The following is a 20,864-nucleotide window of genomic DNA, read 5'->3' on the forward strand; positions in this document are numbered from 1 at the left end:
TTTGCATCTATTTGCAAATTCATTTTCTATTCCTGACTGCCTGTATTTGTATGTTCTTTGAATTCTCCATTGAACTTGTTTGTACATTTTACTAGTTTCCTCATTAATTAATGAGTTAAACAAAATCCTTGACATGTATTCATTAAATATTTCTATGAGTCATGATTTTACCTTTATTTTAATTGTAGCACCAATTAGAATTCAAATCCAAGTTTGTTAGTTCTTTTCAATTAATTACACACACACACACACACACACACACATCACTGCTGATCACAAGTTCTTGATCATTAAGCTCTCTGTCAAAGGCAAACTAAGCTTGGTTAAAAGCAACACAAATTTAAATAGCTCTTTCAAAAATTGTATTTTTTTAATATTGTCTATCATGGACTGAATTATTAATGTCTGATTTGAGTAATATGGCAGGTCATCCATCAGGCACAGCCCTGGATTCCTATTACAGCATGTATCCCAGTCCTTTTTATTTCTGTGCTTGCCTGGCTCCATCTCCACCAGATCCACAGGTCATGAGCCATGTGTTTTCATGTTTCTCCCAGACTACGCTGTGGCCCAGAGTAAAGTGGCACATGGTCAGTGCCAAATAATGCAGGTTGGATTGAATCAAATTGAACTGAATTAGACCTGAGTTCAGCCTCCTACATCTATACAGAAATCCTTGTCTTCCCAGAGGAGAGATCCAAGATGGCGGGTAGATACATACTGTGTCTGCTTCCTCCCAGGAACACATTAAAATTACAGCTAAATTATAGAACGATCAACCTGGAGAACCATCTGAAGTCTAGCTAAACTAGACTTAGTTTTATAACTAAGGATATAAAGAAGAACCCAAATCGAGACTGGTAGGAGGGGCAGAGATGAAAAACGGGCCAGTCCCAACACTTTACGTGGCGATTGAGAATCGGGAGGGATATGTTGGCCACAAAAGCTCCCCTCCAGAGGACGGAAAAACCCCACCCACACACCAGGCTCCCCAGCCCAGAGTACTGGTGCTGGGAAGACGAGCTCCCACAACAGGAGAAGCTCCCACAAAAGGCGCTCTAGCTATGAAAAAAGAGAGGATTCTGACCATCTGGGTGGGATGGAAGGCTGCAAGAAACCAACTTCCTCTTAAATGGCCCAAGCACAGACTCACTCACTGGCAGGCACTCATCCTAGGCTCCAACAAAGGGATGGTGACGGGGGCATATCGGAGGCACATGAGGGCCACATGAGGTGTGTGGCTTCGAAGCAAAAGCCAGAAGACAGTCGCCATTTTCCCTGTGTGGGGTCCTTCGCCTGAGCAGCCAGTAGCCAGGCACCATCTTTCCGTGTTGAACCCTCCCGCACTTGGCCAAATCTGAAACCCCACAGACAATCAGCCTGAGGGTCAATCCCACCCACTGACATGCCAATAGCAATCAATGCTCAACTGTAACAAGAGGGCACACACAACCCACACAAGGGGACACTCCTGGAGCACCTGGAGCAGGTGACCAGGGAGACTGTGCCAAGGCCCCACAGGGCACTTAATGCATAAGGCCACCCGACCAAGACTGGGAGACATAGCAGATCTATCTAATATTTAGAAACAAACACAGAGAGGCAGACAAAAGGAACAAACAAAGAAAGACGTCCCAAATGAAAGAACAGGAGAAAACTCCAGGAAAAGAACTAAATAAAATGAAGGCAAGCAATCTAACAGAGACAGAATTCAAAACAATGGTTATAAGGATGCTCGAGGAACTTAGTGAGAACTTCAACAGAGAGATAACAAGCATAAAAAAGAACCAGTCAGAAGTGAAGAATACAATAACTAAAATGAAGAATGCACAAGAAGGAATCACCAGCAGAATGAAGCAAAGGATCAAATCAGCAATTTAGAAGACAAGGTAGCAGATACCCAATCAGAACAGCAAAAGGCAAAAAGAATCCAAAGAAACAATTATAGTTTAAGAGAAAAGAAATCCTTGTCTTCCCAGAATGTCAGGTTCTATAGAATGGTCATACAGAGACACTCTACTGAGAAATCTGGTGAAATACCAGGTTTTTTCCCTACACACACACACACACACACACACACACACACAAACACACACACACTAAATGATACAGTGTGGCTTAATGGAACAAATTCTGGAGTCAGACAGCTCTCAACTCAAGTCCTAGCTATACTATACAATACTTCTGAGTTTCAGCCTTATCTGATAGTTAATTTTATGCATCAACTTGGCTAAATTATGGTGCCCAGATATTTGGTCAAACACCAATCCACCAATGCTGTGAAGGTATTTAAGTGTGATTTATATTTAAAACAGTAGACTTTGAGTCAAGCAGATGACCCTCCATAGTGTGAGTGGGCCTCACCCAATCAGTCGAAGGCCTTAAGAGAAAATAACTGAGGTCCCCTGAGGAAGAGGGTCTCCTGACTCCAGAATGCCTTTGAATGCATTCACCGGACTTGAGGCGAAACTTCACCTCCTCCCTGGGTCCTAGCCTGCCAGCCTGCCCTGAAAATTTCAGACTTACAGTACCAACAACAGTATGAACCAACTCCTTTATCTCTCTCCCTCTCTCTTTCTTTGACAGTCTCTCTCCAGATAAAAGAGTATTAAATGACAGTCCAGCGATGAATTGTGCAGAACCGGGCTTTCTGGGATGTTGTCAAATGATAAGAAATTTACTTTTGCAGACACAGCGACAGCCTATCTTACCTGGCTAGTGTCCTGCAGATAAAGGAAGGGCCAAAGGAAACTCAAACGCATCCCAGTGTATCTCCTGCCTTCTGCTGTGTGGCCCCCTCACTTCCAATAGGTGTCAGCATCTTTGACTAAATAAATAAAATATAATGCCACCACAGAGGGGATATTCACCTGGAGTAGGGGGTGCTGTCAAAGCCATAATCCACCTGAAATGTTGCACAACTAAAAAAAAAAAAAAAAAAATCAAAGATGATTTGCTGAAATTTATAGCTTTGGAGGACTACTTCCCACCCCCAGAAAGTTAGTGGGTCGGTCGGAATAGCATCTGGATATTTCAGGGCACCCACAGGTCCGCAGGCTGTTCCATCTGATCGACTGCTGTCGTCAGACCCTGGGATGCATTCACTGACTGGACTGCAATCAATGGTGCATGTGTGTCTATGACGGCAACTGTGCTCCTAAGGGGACATCAGTCCCCGAGCTGTGACACCTCTCCTGCAACTCCTATTGCTATTCCATGTGTATTACCACAAGCTCTGAAATCGGAAAGAACAGGGTTATGTTATCTCCAAGTCCGCATGTCTCCCTATCCTGGAAATTCACCCCATCCTGTATCACCTTATAAACAAGCTCAGCCATGGTGTCTAACGTAGCCCTGGAGGGATTACACAGTGATGCCCAAATATACATTGAAGAATGCGTGAATTCTTTCCCTTTTTTAAATTTCCTCCTAGGAATTAAAGGCCAAAGAAATTGAAGTCTAAAATAATTCTCCTGTCAAATTTCTCCTTTCTGTTCAATGTTAGCAAGAGGGGTTCCAGATGGAAATGGATTTAGGATGGATTGCTCCTGAAGCCTCTGCTTCCCAAGCCCCTGCCAATGGAAGGATGTAATTCTGTTAGCACCTGCAAAGCCAAAGCAATCCAGTGCCACGTCTCCTGCATGTCCTGTTTTTCCAAAGAGCCATTAAGATCCCAGCACTACCCCCACATGCACAAAATTTAGAAACCCAAGCGAATTCCAGGCCCTTAGAAAACTCTGGTGGCAGGATCTGATCGCACTACAGTTCAGATCTCAGCCAAACCCCATTACAGAGACTTCGGAGAAGTAGAACAAATGGAAAATATATGAACAAGTGAAATATTCTTGGTTTCCGCCTCACCAGAATGCCAGTGAGTCTGGCCAGTCGTTGGATGTGTTTCATCTATACACACGAATTCAACAGGAAGATTTCACCTTTGAGGAGGTTGGTGGTGGTCGTTGCAAATCAACGGCTCCAGGCAGTTGCATTTAAGATCCTGCTGTCTTCCTGCAAACTTGAGAAACTCGAAATCTCTGTATCTTATTAGCGGCTCCCTTCTGCCTCTAAAAATCTCTTTATTTCTGATTCCCAGATGTTGCTGGCAGCCCAGGGCTGACGCATGTACCGGACCCATGTCCGCTGCCTCCTGTCAGCACAGCACACAAGCTATGGTTAGCTTTTTGCTTCTTGATAATTCCACTTTGGTTCTTTCCTCTGAGTTACTCAAGAAGATGAATGAATACCCCTCGTAAAACAACTCCTTCCCCAGGCTCAAAACGTCTTTATCTTTTTCTTGATAAAAGCCACCATCATTCTGCTGTGGTTGAACCCACAGTCTGGGTTTTTCAATTCTACGACAATCAGAGTATATGATGCAAGCACTTCCGAGCCAAGCTGAGCCTTCTGGAGTGGGACAGAGACATCAGTGATTTTTAGAAATCCACCCCCCTATTAATTATACTTCTACAATCAAGGTGGACAACCCCTGTCCATGAGACCAAGAAGGTTCTCTGCGGCTAATACCTCACACAGCATCAGCCTCGGCTGTAACAGGAAAGCAGGACACGTTAGGGGATAGCCAGCCACCTCTGCCACACGTCCCCAAACTCGCTGTCCCTGCCCTATTTTCACAGGAAGCCCCAGGCCGAGTCACATTTGCACCAGGATATTCTACATCAGGAGTTCAGCAGCTGCGCATGAATGTCTCCACCGTATTGTTAACTATTGTGACTGTGCGAGAGAAACACGGAAAGCAAAGAACAGGAGGCAGGAGAGGGACACGATTCACTTAATCCTGGGCCCCATGTGCTGCTTCATCGGCTCACACTCTGCTGTGTCCACTTGGGGGGGGGGGGGGGGGTCCCACAGCACTTTGGCGAGTCTTCCAGTCCAGCCAGGAAACAGTGTGAGAATTTGACAGAAGCTGCGGTTGCTCACGTTCCATTCCCTCTCCCAAGCACAATTGAGTCCATGCAGATATTTCTGAATTGAAAGATCAAGCTCTGCTTGGACAGAGGAACCAACCTGATCTTGTTTGCATGGTTCCTGATCAAAACAGGAAGTACGCACCCCATTTTTCAAAATGAGCCAGGTTTTAAAAAAAGCGAAGGCACTATGTAGGATACAGCACAATTCAGTCCTGGGGAAGACGTGGAAGCTGCTTCGTCTTTCTCAGGGCCTGTTCCCTGCTCTGTGTCCTGTCGTTGCTACCAGCTATCTCATGTGCAGGGTTCTGGCGGCTGGCTCATGCAATGGGCACACAGTGTGGCGACGGTGCTGACCCTCGCCCACTCCCCCTACATTGTCCCAGGGGCCACCCATACATTGCCACTTTTAGTGGATGCAGTGGGACTGAAGACTTAAAAGTATGCTGAATTTGGAGTCCTGAGTTCAGCACTGCCTTTGGCTTGTCAGGAGACCTTAGACAAAGCACAATGTCTCTCAACATCAATTTTCTCCTCCATAAGACAGTGGATGACTGTAAAAGGTGACCTGCCTGAAACAGCAGTGACAATAATACTCAGGGCTATGCCATATCTTATAGTTTCCAAAGCACAGGCACACCCATTACTTTATGCCATTGTTTGCTTCGTGACAACCATGTGCAACCAGCAGACGATTTATTGAGGAGTCCCCATCCTGTCGTCTGAATCGGCAACAGTTCATTAGCATTCAGTGTAGATGGAAATGTGTAATTAGGACGTTTTCATCACTGTGTTTTGTAGATGATGGAAATGGTGGTCCCTCGAGCTCAAAAAATCAGAAGAATCAAGTTAACAAATGAAACATAAAACACGAATACCTCTGTTATAAACCCAAATCCCACATCATTTCACTAGCTTTAACACACCGTTTTCCACTACATAACATTCATGTTACTTTGCATTTTATCCACCCTATCGTTTTACCTGCACTGAATTGTAAATGCATTTTGGTTTGATTTAATGTATAAGAGTGACTGTTTTATGTTTGTACATACTTAAGTAAAATTATAGAATAATTTAGTTCAACGCTAACATTCTGAAGATGACGATATCATTCAAATTGGAGAAAAAGGGCTACATTGTTGTTTGTCCAAGTAACACAGGCTGTCTCCTCCTGAGAAATTCACCTTTCAGGTACCATACACTGATTTCTGTGGAAAGTCCAGATGAAAACTATTGTACTGTATATACGTATCTTTTGTGTGCTGTATGGAAGTACACAAACTTTTGTGCAGAACTGTCTTAATAAATCAGAAGTGAACTGCCTCACTCAACCAGAAAATGCTATTTATTTTTAGGATAGCCCTGAAATATGGATCAAAAAGACAAAGAACAAAAGCGAAACGGTCCAGCCACTCTGGAAGGAAAAATATGAAGTTCCCAAATGAATATGTTACTTGAAAATACAAACCGTTTCTTCTTATGCTTGGCTCTGTCATCCATCTCGGAAAAGGATGTTTTTACAATCAGAGCAGAAATATGACTGGCTGCCTGCATTTACATTTCTTTGTTGCAAAATGAATGTAACTTGTTTGGATTCCAGCAGTGGAGAAAGCAGCAGAAGTAGTGGTTACTTTCCAAAGTGAAACTTAAAACCACAATCTCCGGTGCACAAAAGGCAGAATGAGTCACCGGAAGAGGCCACTTGCTTGCAAAACTCATTAAAAGCAATGCAGGGCTGAATGGACTTCCTGCACCAGTGAAAAGATCGCTGGCATCAGGACAGCACCTTCAGGCTCTGACAATTTGGGGGAGAAAGGGAGCCATCAGGAAGCTGGGCACAGCCCAGGCCTGCTGGTTCACATGCACTGAGCTGCCCCACCTGGTCACAGGCGGAATTCCTTCCCAGCCAGGACCCTGCTCACACTGAGATGCCCAGGAAGGTGGCTAGGGCCGGCAGCTGTGCATAGAAGGCTCAGGACATCTTGTGACTCAATCAAGCCCCTGTATTGGGTTTCCAGGCGCCTCCCTCCGTCAGCAGATCCTTTCTGTGGCTCTGGTCAGGCAAGATTCAAGTTAGACGTCAGCGGCCGCAATACAGAAGCAGCTCCCTGGGAGCTGGACCCAGGACCCAGACCTCAGGTGGACCACCTGGAACTTGCGTGTGTATTGGTATCTGGGGAGGATCCATTAACACAGGTACGGGCCGCACACCCAGTTTGATCCAGGTCGAGGCTGGGGCCCAAGAACATGCTTTTCTAACAAGCGACGGGACGCTGGAGCTGCAGGCCCCAAGACTACACTTTGAGAACCACAAACCTAAACGATTCTCAGACCTGAACAACAAACAGCCACAAACTGCTCCCTCCTCCAAGCCAGTCAGTGATGTCTGACCTTCAGCTGTACCAACTGGAGGCGCTTTGGTACCCAGTCAGTCAGTCCCTTAAGGAACCCCTCCGCCTCCCCACAAGCCCACTACACACCTGGCTTATCTCCAAGGTAAGCTCTATGGGGAGGGGCCTTCGTCAAGCCCAGACAATGTTTTTAACAGCTGTGCCTCCAAACCAAAAAGGATTGTGCCCCCAGGTGGCCATTTGGGGCCTGCTGACTTTCAGAACTTCTGTTTGGTCCTATTCTAGTTTCCTTCAGGCACCAAGCCTTCTTGCAATAGTAATGTCATTTTACCACCTTCGATTGCAGCAGCAGCTGGAAAGGGGTCAGAAGCAAGAAGGAGATCCTAATGGCATTTCAACCACCTTCTCTTCGTTTAGGCAAGAGATGGGAGGCCCATCCACCCTCCCTGCCCTGCTCAACGGGATGAGAACAGCACAGCTTAGAGGTACCCCTGGGAGAAAGGGGGGAAGTGGGAGCAGTTGGGGATCATCAGATCTAATACAACAGCTTATGCTAATTTTTATTTTACAGATAAGTTTACAATCTGAAATGGAGTTGGAATAAATCTGATGTTCAACCAAATGAGAGGGTTCGTTTTGTTTTCAGAATACACAAGCATGAATTCTCCAGAGGCCCAGAGGTGACCTGTTTGGATCTGGGCTTCACAGGGAGCTCAGCCTGGTATCCTGTGTGGCCATCTTTTAAGCATTTAGGGCCCCAGGCTCTTACAATTATTCCAAAAACACTTAGGCTGACGCAGGTAAATCAATAGGACGTCTCAGGCATGTCGATAATGCACAAAATCAATAGGAATTATGACAGTTTTTAAGTGATCTGGGTGAAGTAGTCAAGGGTTTTGATGGGTTTGTTCAAAATGAAAAATGAATCAATATACCACAGAGAAGGAAGAGTCCAGAAACTGAGGACAGTGAATGTGAGGCAAGGGAAACTGAACTGTTTGTACTTTTATTTTCTGTATGTTATTAGAGTGTCTTACATCTTAAAAAAGCCTTTCTTGCTGACGAGAGAGTGGCTAGCCATTTCTTAAGAGGTAGCAAAGGGCACGACTGGAGCATGCCTGGGATATGCATGACCCCCTTTCTGGCCCGTGCACCCCAGCAGGCAATATCCCTCTGCCTTCATCATCCCAGGGCCAGAGCCAGGCAGCAGTCACCAGCCCTATCACTTAGAGGCCAATGAAACTCGTCAGCCTAGCCAATCCCAAACTGTTCACCCTGCCTGGCCCTGCCTTTCCTGCACGAACCCCAATAAAGCCTAGGCTGTCCCCTCACTCCTGTCTTCTGCCTCCTGATCACCCTGGTGCTTCCCCACGTGGCCCTGCGTGGCATGGCGTGGCCTGTCTCCCATTCCTCGGACCTGTGAGTATAATAAAGTTGGTTTTCCTGAGCCTCGCCGGTATCTTCTCTCATGGCCACAGCTGATTAACCATCTCATAAAAGTACACAGAACAGAACCCGCTTATGTAACAGACACGTGGGAAACACTGATTTCGGGCCAGGCCCTGGAAGCACTCCATGTACAACGTGTAAGTGAAACCACCCCGTTCCCAAGCCAATCCCCTCAGGTGGGATGCACCCCGGGGTGTAGCCCTCTCCTTTTCCTCTGTACCCTCCTTTCCTCCCAAGTGCACACGGAAGGCGGGTGTTTTACCAAAGACACCAGAAAAGACTGGCTCTTTTATTCCACGTATTCCAAACAGTTCATAGCCTTAACTTTTTTTTTTTTTGAGAATAAAATCATCTGTTTGATATCACACACTAGAAACTCAGCAACTTAATCACTTACCAAAAACCATTTAAAATTCACACGCCTCATTTTCAGAGAAGTCTGTCATCGATCTCGTTTATTACAATATCTTCTAGCTTTGCAGCCAGCACAACACAATGAAGTAGTACAGTGATTTTTATCATTGCACCAGCATATACACATACAGACCGAGTGCTATAAATAAAAATATATTTAAAGTAGTGCTGCAAACCTAAAATTGAAAACGGAATTCTCTTTGGAGGTGCAATCATTTCTCTAATGTACCAGGTACATATATTTTTCTCCATCACAATGTGGTGAACATTTGATGACCCGTCACTAGGAAGTGACTCGTTTCCCTAGCACAGCTTGGAAATGTGTGGTCCAAGGGCAGGGCTCCAGCACGTGACCATGAGTTGTTGGTTATAGTCGTGTAAACAGATAAACCAACTCACATATGTGTGAGTGCTGCCGTGGCCACATCTCGTTTTCCAAAGCCACAGGCAGGTGTGAATGTTACAGCCTCTCTGGGGGTCCCACTCTGAACTTGACACGGATCTGAGTCTGACTTTCTGGAAGGCAGGCGTGCTCTGGCTCAGTGTGCAGTGCTGTGGAAGCTTAGGGGGCCAGCTGTCACAGCTGTATGGAGCGAGGACTACAGCCGCTTGTCCTGACGACGGCAAGGGCAGGAGGGATTCCTGAGCCACTCGCAGCCAAACTCCTCCCAGCGCGAGAAGACACTCTGTCAGCCTCCGCAGACCTACAGTTACTACCCAACAGTTCAAATTCACCCCCAAACACCCCCGTGACAGAATCAATGCAGCCTCTAAAGCTCACTAATGAATAAGCCCAGAGTGGTGAAGGCAGGACTATTGTTCCTTATTCTTAGTGCCTCCAAAAGGGAAACTGCACATGCGTGTTTATATTTCCATGCAAATGTGCGATTGACTACACACGTATGTCTGCCTTTCTCTGTGGGGCACACGGACGGTTCATAAAAGGCATCCACTGCTAACAGCCCACCAACTGCATGGAGACAACACCTCTGCGTCTTCTTTCACAGAAAGAGTAGAATTTCGTTCAACTGTTCCTTTTTTTTTTTGCCTCCCTTGACTCTAGCAAGGCCATTTAAATAGGAAAGCATTTCAATCATTGGAGCAAAATGCTCTTTAGAAAAATAATATTTCAAAAAGTAAAGCAAAAATCTTTTACCAAAATAACTCTTTCATTTTTCAAATTGTTCTCTCCACAAGCCAATTTAATAAACAAGTAAGAGAATAATCTTCTACCGGCTTAAAAGAGTGTCCCTCAAATTATTACTTGCACTCGCCCTTGGGTGGAAAAAGCTAAGGAAAATAAAGAGTGTCACTCATAAATCTCAAAAGGTCAGTGTTGGTAAGACATATAGAATAAGGCTCTTTGGATAGTCTAACGTAGATCTTTTTAATGTATTAGTGACAGTTATAATAGAAAGAATATGACTAAAATGCTTATAACGGTAACCCAGAGTAAAGTAATAAATAATAATATCTACAGAGAATATAATTTAACTTCTTGAAACTATTTCCCTAAAACCAACCAGTTTCCTTTGAGAGCCTTAATTACCATTTGGCATCAGCTCTGTTCAAGCCCACGTTCTCAGCACCACCTTGCTGATAAAAGGCTGCTGGCACAGTGTCTTAGTAATATTTACTACAGTCTAAACTTAAGGCATTGCAAAGTTACAGAGAGCTAGACAAAGCACATTCGAAATAAAATGTCTGCCACAGATGCATTAAGGCATTAAAAACTCCAGCCTTGAGCCACAGAAAAAAGGGGGGCAAGGGGAGGGACTATCCCATTTACATAGGTTATGTTCAACCAAAGGAATTAAAGAAAAGAACTTATCACCTAAAAAATTAGACCAGTCGGCAAATACTGCAAGGGAACATCCACGAGGCCAAAACCCAGGTTTGGAGTCCCTTCCAAGACCCCAGACTCACGTCACATGACCCCGCACGGGCCCCCCCCCCCCCGCCGTGCACAGAACATGTGGTACAAACTGCCATAGTGGAAACATGCCCCCTACTCTACCAAAAGTCATGCACATCTGGCGTTCCTCAGGTGATGCTGTCATCAGCGGGCCCCGTAGCAGCCAGCTCTGCCCAGCTTGCACAGGCCACAGTGCCGGTGAGCCAGTGATGCCCTGGGGCAGGCCGGAAGCACAGTGTCGCCACTGGCTTTATGCCACACTGAGGAATGCCCTCCACACCATTAATGCATCCGACTCCTGGCCTGTAAAGTACACCGTTCATATGTCACTCAGAAATGTCAGCCCCCAGGGCAGCGGGGAAGGACACAATGCATCTCAGCTCTCACTGCTGGTAAGCAAATGACTGCACACCAGGCCCTGAGCTCTGCTCCGCGGCCCCCAAAACCTATCCTTTAATGGGGGACCCGGTCTTCGTATGATAGCAGGAAGTTGCTTGGAACACGTCATGCTGAGGCAGAATGAACATCTTGGTTTTCAAAAGGTGGCAGTGGCTCTCTCCAAAAGGTGAAATTACTGAAAGTGTCTGAGCAGGGGAAGTCCGAAGAATGGCTTCTTTTCAGCAATGGGAAAACGTGGTCAACCACTTCACAGAGTCTCACATACCTGGAAGGAAACGGACAACGTCACTGCCCTGAGGAACACCTGCCACGCTCCCCGGGCTGTGCCTGGAAGTCAGGAGAAATCTAGGACCCCGAGGAACAGACTTCAGGGGTTAACACAACAGAGGGTATTCTAGAATAATTCCTCACCACTTTATAGGAAATCAAAGGGGGTACCAAGCGGGAGTCAGCGAAGGCTCCACGGGCGAGGCAGGTGGGACCTAACTTGGCACGAAGGACTGAGAAGAAGGGCAGATCAGAAGCAAAGGGGGACAGGAATAAGTCAGTCAGCATGGCAGAGGGACAGCCACCTGCTGCAGCTGCGGCATCAAGCTGAGACTGCTCCACTGTGCCACGAAAAGACTCTGGGCCCTGGGGTTAAGAAGACACGGATTTGACCTTCGGCTCTGCCATTTACTAACTGTGTGATCTTGGGCAAATGGCTTTATCTCTCTAAACCACAATATCCTCAGCTGTAAAGGGAAGGAAGGGAACACTATGCCAAAGTATACATAATGAGAGTCAAGTTAAATGTATGCAACAGTGAAATAAAGCATACTGGACGCTCAATAAATGTATTCAACAGTACATTGTTAACATTAGGAAATAATTAGTCCTGGCTAATTATTGGCCTTAGGAAGTAAAGGCCTCATTGGCAGGAGGGTCAAGAGACCTGGGATCCACTCCTGCCTTACTGCTGTGGAACCTGAGGCAAGTGTCTCACCCTCTCTGGGCCTCAGGCCCTTCATCTTCCTAGAGTATGGCCTGGAACAGATCCGTGTTTTTCAATGCTCCCTGCAACTCCCTCCCTCTGTTTTCTGTCTATTCTCAAGAAGTTGTTGCATATTAGTTTCTGTGGCCTACTCTACAAAAAGCAAGCTGCCGAACTGAACATGCATTTTCAGACCTCCAGGCGCCTCCAACCAAAAACTGTGACAAGCCCAGGCCTCTCCGCATGTCCCCCGAGTCCTCCCTCAGTCACTGGGTCCCTCTCCAGTTCCAGTTTGCTGAGAACCCAAAGGGGCTTTCTGCATATACAAACTCCAGAAATTAGACTGTTCTGAGGCACAAAATAACTTAGAAATAGGGAGGAATGTGTGTATTTAATAAAGGACCTCCAAAAGGCTTCTAAGAAACATGCTTGCACAAAATGGAAAAAAAAAAAACGTCTCTTAACAAGCAAGAATTATGTCTTTCCTGGGGATTGAAACAAATGTTTAAAATACCTCCTGGCTTTAAGACCTACTTGTTTGAGTTTTGTGGCTGTGGGAGGTGGCAGTCCTCACAGGGAGCAGCTCAGCGCTCGCCACCAGGGTGTGGGGGCACAAGACCCAAACCCGCTGGGAGCTCCTTCTTGTGGCTCTGTTGGAGGCCCTTCCCCGCACAGGGCTCCTTTAGGGGCATAAATGCAAAGAAAGAGAGCAGGGGCATCCCACCCAGCAGGGGAGCCTACCCTCTCAAGATACTTCAGATGACTTCTCAGAGACAGTGTCCCAGGTTCCGACGGGCAGGTACGCACTCGCCTTGGATATGGCTATACCAGGTTCAGTGCCAGACAAAAGCATGTGCTTTTCTGGGGAAGGAGAGTCACTCTCTCACAGGAACAGCCACCTCTCCCAGTCCAGCCGTAAGACAATATGTAAGGTTTTCTCCCACTCAGAGATACACCAAGGCCCAGACAATCATTTTAACTCCAGAGTCTGTGAATCGGAGAGGCTCAGAGACCTCCTGGGCAAACCCTCGTAGATGCTGGAGTCCCTCTTCCCCAGCCTCTTATGACAAGACCTGCCACTCACTCGACTGCTGCCTGGCAGAAACCTTTGTCATTTCTGGGCAGTGTCTCATCGGTTGAGAGTTCTTTTGAACCCTAAATAAAAACCCACCAGATCTTCTCCAGTTGGAGGAAAGCCTGTCACATGGGAATGTGCTGGGCTGGGGAATGAGGGGGGACGGGGAACTGTGACGTTGGCAGGGGCGACCACTTAGCACTTGGGAGGAAGAAGAAACTACTAGGAAAGGGCTGAGAAAGGGGTCGGTCCCCTGCCGCTGCTCTTCTAGGGCTGCCCTGATTAACCTGGCTTAGACTCCAGCTCACACCAGGAGCACCTTCAAAGTGACAATCTGCTCTGGGGAACCTAGATCTCTAATCTACCTGAAGCCACAGGAGACACCTGGAGGAGACCCAGGCTCGCCCATTCCAACTCTTCCACCTGACAGAGGCTCCAGCAGGCCCCCTGGGGTCACCGGGGCCAGAAGCTGTTATCTGGGTCTGCACAGATCGGGCCAAAAGAGGGGCAGCCTCTGTAATCAACAAGGCAGGGGGATGCCTGTCTGCCTGATGTCACCCAGGGGGCAAAGCTCCCAACACATGGGATGGGAAAACACTCTCCCTTGTAAGAAGTTAGGAACCCAAAGTGAGATACATCAAGGTCCAAAAGAGATTCTACAGCCAACCAGGACACCTCATTACAAGCAGTCACCCATTTCAGCCCCCTGCCTCCAAGAAACTGGGCTGCGACCAAAACTATGTAAGGAATTCTTACAATTACACAGCAATGCTTCGGTGAGATTATTATTACAGGCCAGGATGTGAAGGGATATACAGTTCCTCATCTTTAAATACAGCCTGACATGATATTTCAATTTAGATATATTTTTAATTCGCATTCTAGGCTTTCAAACCTAACTTGGCAAATTGAAACTACTAGTTTTCAAATTCATTCAATTCCAACTCTGTAGCAGAATGTAACCACTAGTTTAAATTTTTGACCCAGACGGGATCTGATTTAATCCAGATTGTCCAAAAATTAAATTTTGGACAAAGTAGGAGGAGTTAAAATATGGTTTCCTTGTAAGAATTGAAAATTAAAATATAGGCAACAGAGGACCAAAAGTTATACTGCAAACAGCAGCAGAGCGTTCCGAGATTAAGCTTGTGGTGACACGGTGCTGAGGACGCAGTAATCACACGGAATGCCGGGGGTACTCACGAGGAGATGTTGGTCTTCGCGTGCTCCTGCACGAGCTCTCCTTTGGGATTGACAGTGAATATTCTGTTCAAAGACACTCCCACTTGCTTGTACGAATACACGTCCTGTGTTTGGTAAGGTGTTAGGAAAAAAAGAGTTTGTTGTAAATACAAATCCATGATATTTTGGATTTGATGATAGCACAAAATTCTCATTAACCAGAACTAATTTCATCAACCAGCTAGTGTAGAGAAAGAATATCTCTGGATGTGAAACTATTAATATTAAATTAGTTTTCCCTTCTGGGCCCCACTTTGTTTATTCAGGAATGGAATTAAAAAATGGACCACCCGTCATACCCCCTGCAGTCCTAACATTTTCTTACTGGGAAGAACTAGGAAAATTTTCTTACTGGGAAGTTAGCACCGAACTCTATTCTCCAGAACACTGAACTTTCCAGCAAATTGGGGCGGAACACACACAACCTCCAAGCATTTCTTTTACCATATGAAACAATATAGTGGTCCGCCCTTATCCACCGGGGATATGTTCCAAGATCCCCTGTGGGTGCCTAAAATTGCAGATAGTATCAAATCCCTATATATGCTATTTTTCTTCCTATACATACATACCTATGATAAAGTTTAATTTATAAATTAGGCACAGGAGATTAATAACCATAAGCAATAATAAAATAGAACAATTATAACAATATACTGTAATAAAAGTTATGTGAATGTGGCGTTATTAAGTAAAATAAGGGTGACTTGAACGCAAGCCCTGTGATACCTCAACAGTGATCTAATGACCCAGCGAGAGGGCTACTAAGTGACTAACAGGCGGGTGGCGTCTACAGTGAGGATGTCGCACAAAGGGATGACTGGTCCTGGGTGGGGCAGAGTGGGCCTTCGTGAGGTTTCATCACACTATTCAGAACCACGCACAAGTTAAAAATGTATGAATTGTTTATTTCTGGAATTTTCCATTTAATATTTCCAGACTGTGGTTGACCAGAGGTAACTGAAACCACAGAAAGCAAAACTATGGATAAGGGGGTACGACTGTACTCTTAAAACTTGCAACACTCAATTCACCACTGTGCTAAGGATTGGCTTTGAGGATCCTTCCTGGTTGGAAGGGTATAATCCTATTTAGTGTTGTTTTTTTACTAATTTAGCAAGTAATTTAGAATTTGATGTTCTTAGGCCCACATTTCATGCTTCAAACTAAAACTCACTAACCAACCTTCAAAGAAAGCTAGAGGGCATGAAATGATTTACCATCCTCTTGCCTTTAGACGTAGGCAAACGGCCCTTAACCAGCTCTTTCCAGTAGGACTAAGAGTCTGGCTTCACATAACCCAGGCCAGCCCCTCAGATGAGCTGTCAAAAAAGACAGGACTTCCCAGAGCTCTCAGATACCCCATCGACTACTTACAGCCGGTCGGTTTCCAAAAGCAGCATAAAAAGGTTCTGTATTTGGAAAAAACAGGTTCTTGATGTCTGTCAAACACTGTACTTTAAACTTTTCTGGCTTCTTTTCAATCACTTCTCTGTTAAAACAAACAAATAAATAATGGGTCAGCATGAGAGAATAAGCTTCATTAGCATCAAACTATTTTTAACTCTCGAAGATGCTATGACACTAAAAACACTCATCTCTTCAGAGGTTAAATATACATAAGTCAGCTCAGCTGGCCCCGAAGAGCTCTAAACAGAAAGGGAATCGGACTTGCAAATCTTCGCACAAAGAAAATACTGAAGTCAAGGGATTGCACCTGAGACGTGCCCCAGCCACCCAAAGAAGAAAGAACTCTAGAGCATAGAAAAAGAGAGAACAGCCCCAAGCTCGCTATATGAGGCTAGCATAACCTCAAAATCAAGACATGAAGAAAAATATAAGCAAAGTCTTGTTCAGGAATGTCAGTGTAAAAATTCTAAATAATTTAAAAAAAACTTCATTAAAATATAGTAGAGAAGACCTAAATAAATGAAGAAGCTCACCGTATAATTGAACTGGAAGATTCGATATCACAAGGAGATACTAATTCTCCCTAAATTGATCTATTGTAATTTCAATCAAACTCTCAACAGGTTTTTGTCTGTATATTTTCATGGAACTTGATTCTAATGGCTACATAGAAGAGCAAAGGCGAGAAGCAGAAACACACATTTACAGACACTTGATGTACGACCACAGTGACAATTCAAAGCAGGGGAAAGGGCAGTCTTTTCAGTGACTGGTGTTGGGGCAACTGAATGTCCCTATAAGGAGAAAGAAAGAAAAAGGAAATGGACCCCCTCCTGTACTTTATGTACAAAAATCAATTCCAGTGGATTATTGGTCTCACTGCGAAAAGCAACACCTTTAGAGAAAAGGTAGGAGACCATCTTTATGCCCACAGGTCAGAGAAGACTTTTTTTTTTATTGGAGAATATTGGGAACAATGTGTTTTTCCAGGACCCATCAGCTCCAAGTCAAGTCGTTGTTTTCAATCTAGTTGTGGAGGTTGCAGCTCACTGGCCCATGTGGGAATCGAACTGGCCACCTTGGTGTTATGAGCACTACGCTCTAACCAACTGAGCCATCCGGCCGCCCCCAGGGAAGCCTTTTTTAATACACACAGACACACATAAAGCACAAACTATAGTGGCGATGATATGTTCAACTACACGAAACCAAGAATTTATGTTCATCAAAGCCATAAACTGGGGAAAGACATTTGCAGCACTCCTAACAAAAGCTCCATATATAGAATCTATAACGCACTCTTACAAATCAAAAAGAAAAATGGAGGAAAGATCTGAGCAAGCGCTTCACAGAAGATGAAGCCCCAATGGCCAGTAAACGTATGAAGAGAGAGACATTTCATACCCACCAGACTAGCAAAAATGTAAACAGCTGACAACATGTAGGCAAGAAAGCAGAGCAAGTGGAACAGTTGCATATGCTGTCGAGGCACAAAGTGGTTCAGCTTCTCTGGAAAACAGCTTGGAATGACCTAATAAAGCTGAATACATGTATGCTCCGTGGCCTAGAAATTTCACTCCTAAGTGTGTAGCTTGGAGCAACTATCACATGTGTCTCCAGAGGACACACACAGGAAGCACTGCTTTTAATAGCAAAAACCTGGAAATGACTCAAGTCCCCATTGACAGTACAAAGGACAAATGAACTGTGGAGGATCTGTACGTCAGGATACTACACAGAAGCCAAAATGAATGAGTTAACAGGGGCACTCAGCAATCTTGGGAACGTAATATTGAGTGAAAAGGGCAAGCTCCAGGAGAATATACAAATTGTCTATATGAAGTCCCCGAGTGTGCACAATTAAACATATTGGTTAGGATTACAAATATATGTGATAAAACTATTAAGAAAAGCAAGGGATGATTCACACAAGATTCAGGGATAACGGTTACCATGACCCCGAGGGGGCGGGGATGGGAGCAACTGGGACTTCAGTGTAATGACATGGCCTTTAGCTCTTACTGGGCTATGGGTCGCTGGTGCTCACTGTTTGGTTATCCTTTATACCTCGCATGTATTTGAGAAATATTCTCTGTACCCGCTCAGAACGTAATGTAGAAGATGATGATGATGGTGATGGTGATGGTGATGGTGACAATGATGACAGAGCACCAAACTGAGCGTTGAAAGACCCAATGGCCTGTCCTGGCTCTGCACTGACTTCTGTGGACTCCAGAGCCCTCTTTAAGACTAAGGGCCTTACATTTTAATCTCAGGACTCTTATAAGTGTGTGAGTGACTGTATTATTTTTTTTACTAAGACATAATTGACATATAACATTAGTTTCAGGTGAACACCATCAATGACTTGCTAAGTGTATATCTGCAAAATGATCACCACGGTAAGTCTAGCTTACATCCATCACCGCACTCAGCTATCACTTGTTTTTCTTGTGAGGAGAACTTTTAAGATCTACTTTCTTAGCAACGATCGTATGATTTTTAAGTCTCAAAGTTCAGTCCACTGGGGGAAAATCATATAAAATCAACTTCCTGCTTCAATCTCTCTCCCTTTCTCTTACACACATACACACACACACACACACACACACACACACACACACACACACACAGTTACTGCCTAACTAACTCTGGAAGTTCAAATCCGTCCAGTAACTCAGAGTCATGAGAATTAACAAAAGTTAATCTGTGTAACCCTGTCTGTCTATCTCTCATCAGTGACACCCCTTCCTCATGAGAGGGGAGCCACACTTATTAGGAATGTGCATTGTGCTAATAGAGTGTTTGTGAAAATGATCTGAAGAGCTCTGTCACCACAACCACACAGGGCAGGTAACTAAAAAAAAAAAAAAAAAAAAAAAATCACACGACTCAAAGCCAATTTCTACATCAACAGGAGAAGCTCGTGAACCAAAAGATTAGGTGTGTGAAATAGTAGATTCTCTCAACTTCTTCAGACGTATTTCCTAGAATCATAGTACTTTAGTCCTGAAAGAACCATGGAGATCCTCTAATCCAACCCTGTCATCTAGCAGTTAAAGAAACAGACCCGGGAAAGGGTAGCACCTGCTTGTCACACCAGTAATTAGTCGCCAACAGCATCAGCACGCGGGGCCCCGGGGCCCCACCACAGAACCCTCTCTGTACCCCATGCTGAGAGCTTATTTCTGCCGCCTGTGTTCCACCCACATCCGCCCACCACACTTCTCGTTTGTTCCAGTTTAAACCCAGGCAGCAGAGTCAGAGCTGTACCCAGTTAAAGTCTCTTGCTAGGGAAGGTCACCCGTGCTCACGGCATTTACCCATTAATTCTAGAAAACCTGCAGGACAGCTGCACACAGAACGGTGCTGGCTAGAATGCACTGCTAGGAAGGACCAAGCTGTGCCATGGCCATAGGAGCACCTCCAGCTCCCGAGAGCTTTAACTTTCTGTTTTTAAATAATTGCTCACAAGGAAAAAGTAACAGATCTTGGACAAATAGATTTAAATAAGGAAAAACCGAAAAGGATCACCTTCAATCGTATTTAGTGGTAGGACAGTAAAAATGTCATCTTTTTACTTTGCCTAGCCAAGCCATAGTACGTAAAACATGCTACTCAGAAGCTTGTTGCAAACTGTAGACACAGCTCAGGGACATCTCATTAAAATATTAGGATTTCTATTGAGATCTACAGTCATCACAGCTCTTAGGACTTGAAATACACTATGGCACCCATAGTTTTAACCTGAATTTTCTCCGCAGAATGTGTACGTTTCAATGTGAGATCTTTTTCTACAGGAAAACAAAAACAAAAACAAACCACTACTCACACAAAAGAAAGCTGTGATGGAAAGTTGTGGGGGCAGAGCCCCAGAAAGAAGTTTCCAGGCTCTCGGCCTCACATAGACAGGTGCTGGCTCAGGTAGTAAATGGCCATCAACTGTGATTGCATGGCCATCAGCTGTGGCTAGTTGGGCATCAGCTGTAACCAGTGAGCCATTGGCCACTAATATAACTGCTGTGGCTACGCTAGCAGAAAGAAGAAGAATGGGGGCTAGCAAGAAGATGGTGGCTGGGCTGGCAAGCACGGATTGCAGTTAGGATGGCTGGTTGCAGACAGTGTGGATCCAGCCTCCATTGAGAGTATAGTGCCGCCAGAGAGAATACAGTGGTATGACTCCCCTACCTATGGCTCCCTGGGTGTTCCTTTTTGGCCTCACTGTATCCTGCGTTATGTGGGGAGCGGGACCAGAGACCCCACAGGCTTCCCTGCACAACAAATGGCGCAGCGAGCAGGGTCTCCCGCACGACAAAAGTGTAGCTCTAGAGCTGAGGCAAAATACTCAAGAGCAATCAGCATGGCGTTTGGGCCCATCTGGATGTTTGCACTATTTGCATGGCTAGCAGCAACAAGCCGCTAATCTGGTCCTCTGCTGAGGCAAAATCATGACAAAGCTTTTCATTGAATGTTCAAGACACAGCTATAGGAGAGTTACCAGCCTCTGGCTGCACCACCGTCCTGTTGTGACACAGTACACTGTGCTCTGAGAGCGTCTGGGGCTGCCCTGGGCTCCACCACCCCACCCCCCACAGCTGCAGGGAAGCCCGGAGCTCCCCTCCCCCACTCCAGGAGGCCCGAGTCTGGCTTGGTTACCTCAGTGCAGCCAAGCAGATGAAGGGAGGCCTGTAATCGGACACTGGCCAGC

General features: G+C 45.4%; 1 protein-coding gene and 1 long non-coding RNA gene across 13 annotated transcripts in view; one reads left to right on the forward strand and one right to left on the reverse strand.

The window, feature by feature from the left end:
* Nucleotides 1-6,639: 6,639 nt before the first annotated feature.
* Nucleotides 6,640-7,901, forward strand: LOC109458136 (uncharacterized). The gene is made up of 3 exons (XR_002139150.3): nt 6,640-7,424; nt 7,626-7,764; nt 7,851-7,901. It is a non-coding gene; the product is annotated as an uncharacterized LOC109458136 (long non-coding RNA).
* Nucleotides 7,902-8,352: 451 nt separating this feature from the next.
* LPIN1 (lipin 1) overlaps nt 8,353-20,864 on the reverse strand; it is a 112,474-nt gene continuing 99,962 nt past the window's right edge. For all 12 annotated transcript variants that reach the window (XM_019751161.3, XM_074331697.2, XM_074331698.2 and 9 more), the window contains 3 exons: nt 16,124-16,238; nt 14,708-14,811; nt 8,353-11,721 (listed from right to left, as the gene is read on the reverse strand). In XM_019751161.3, coding sequence (XP_019606720.3) covers nt 11,562-11,721; nt 14,708-14,811; nt 16,124-16,238 — 379 coding nt within the window. In that variant the 3' untranslated portion in view covers nt 8,353-11,561. The remainder of the gene's footprint in view (nt 11,722-14,707; nt 14,812-16,123; nt 16,239-20,864) is intronic.

Source organism: Rhinolophus sinicus, chromosome 2 (genome assembly GCF_057876585.1).
Source record: "Rhinolophus sinicus isolate RSI-liver-muscle chromosome 2, RSI-T2T, whole genome shotgun sequence".
In the NCBI taxonomy this organism is placed as follows: Eukaryota; Metazoa; Chordata; class Mammalia; order Chiroptera; family Rhinolophidae; genus Rhinolophus; species Rhinolophus sinicus.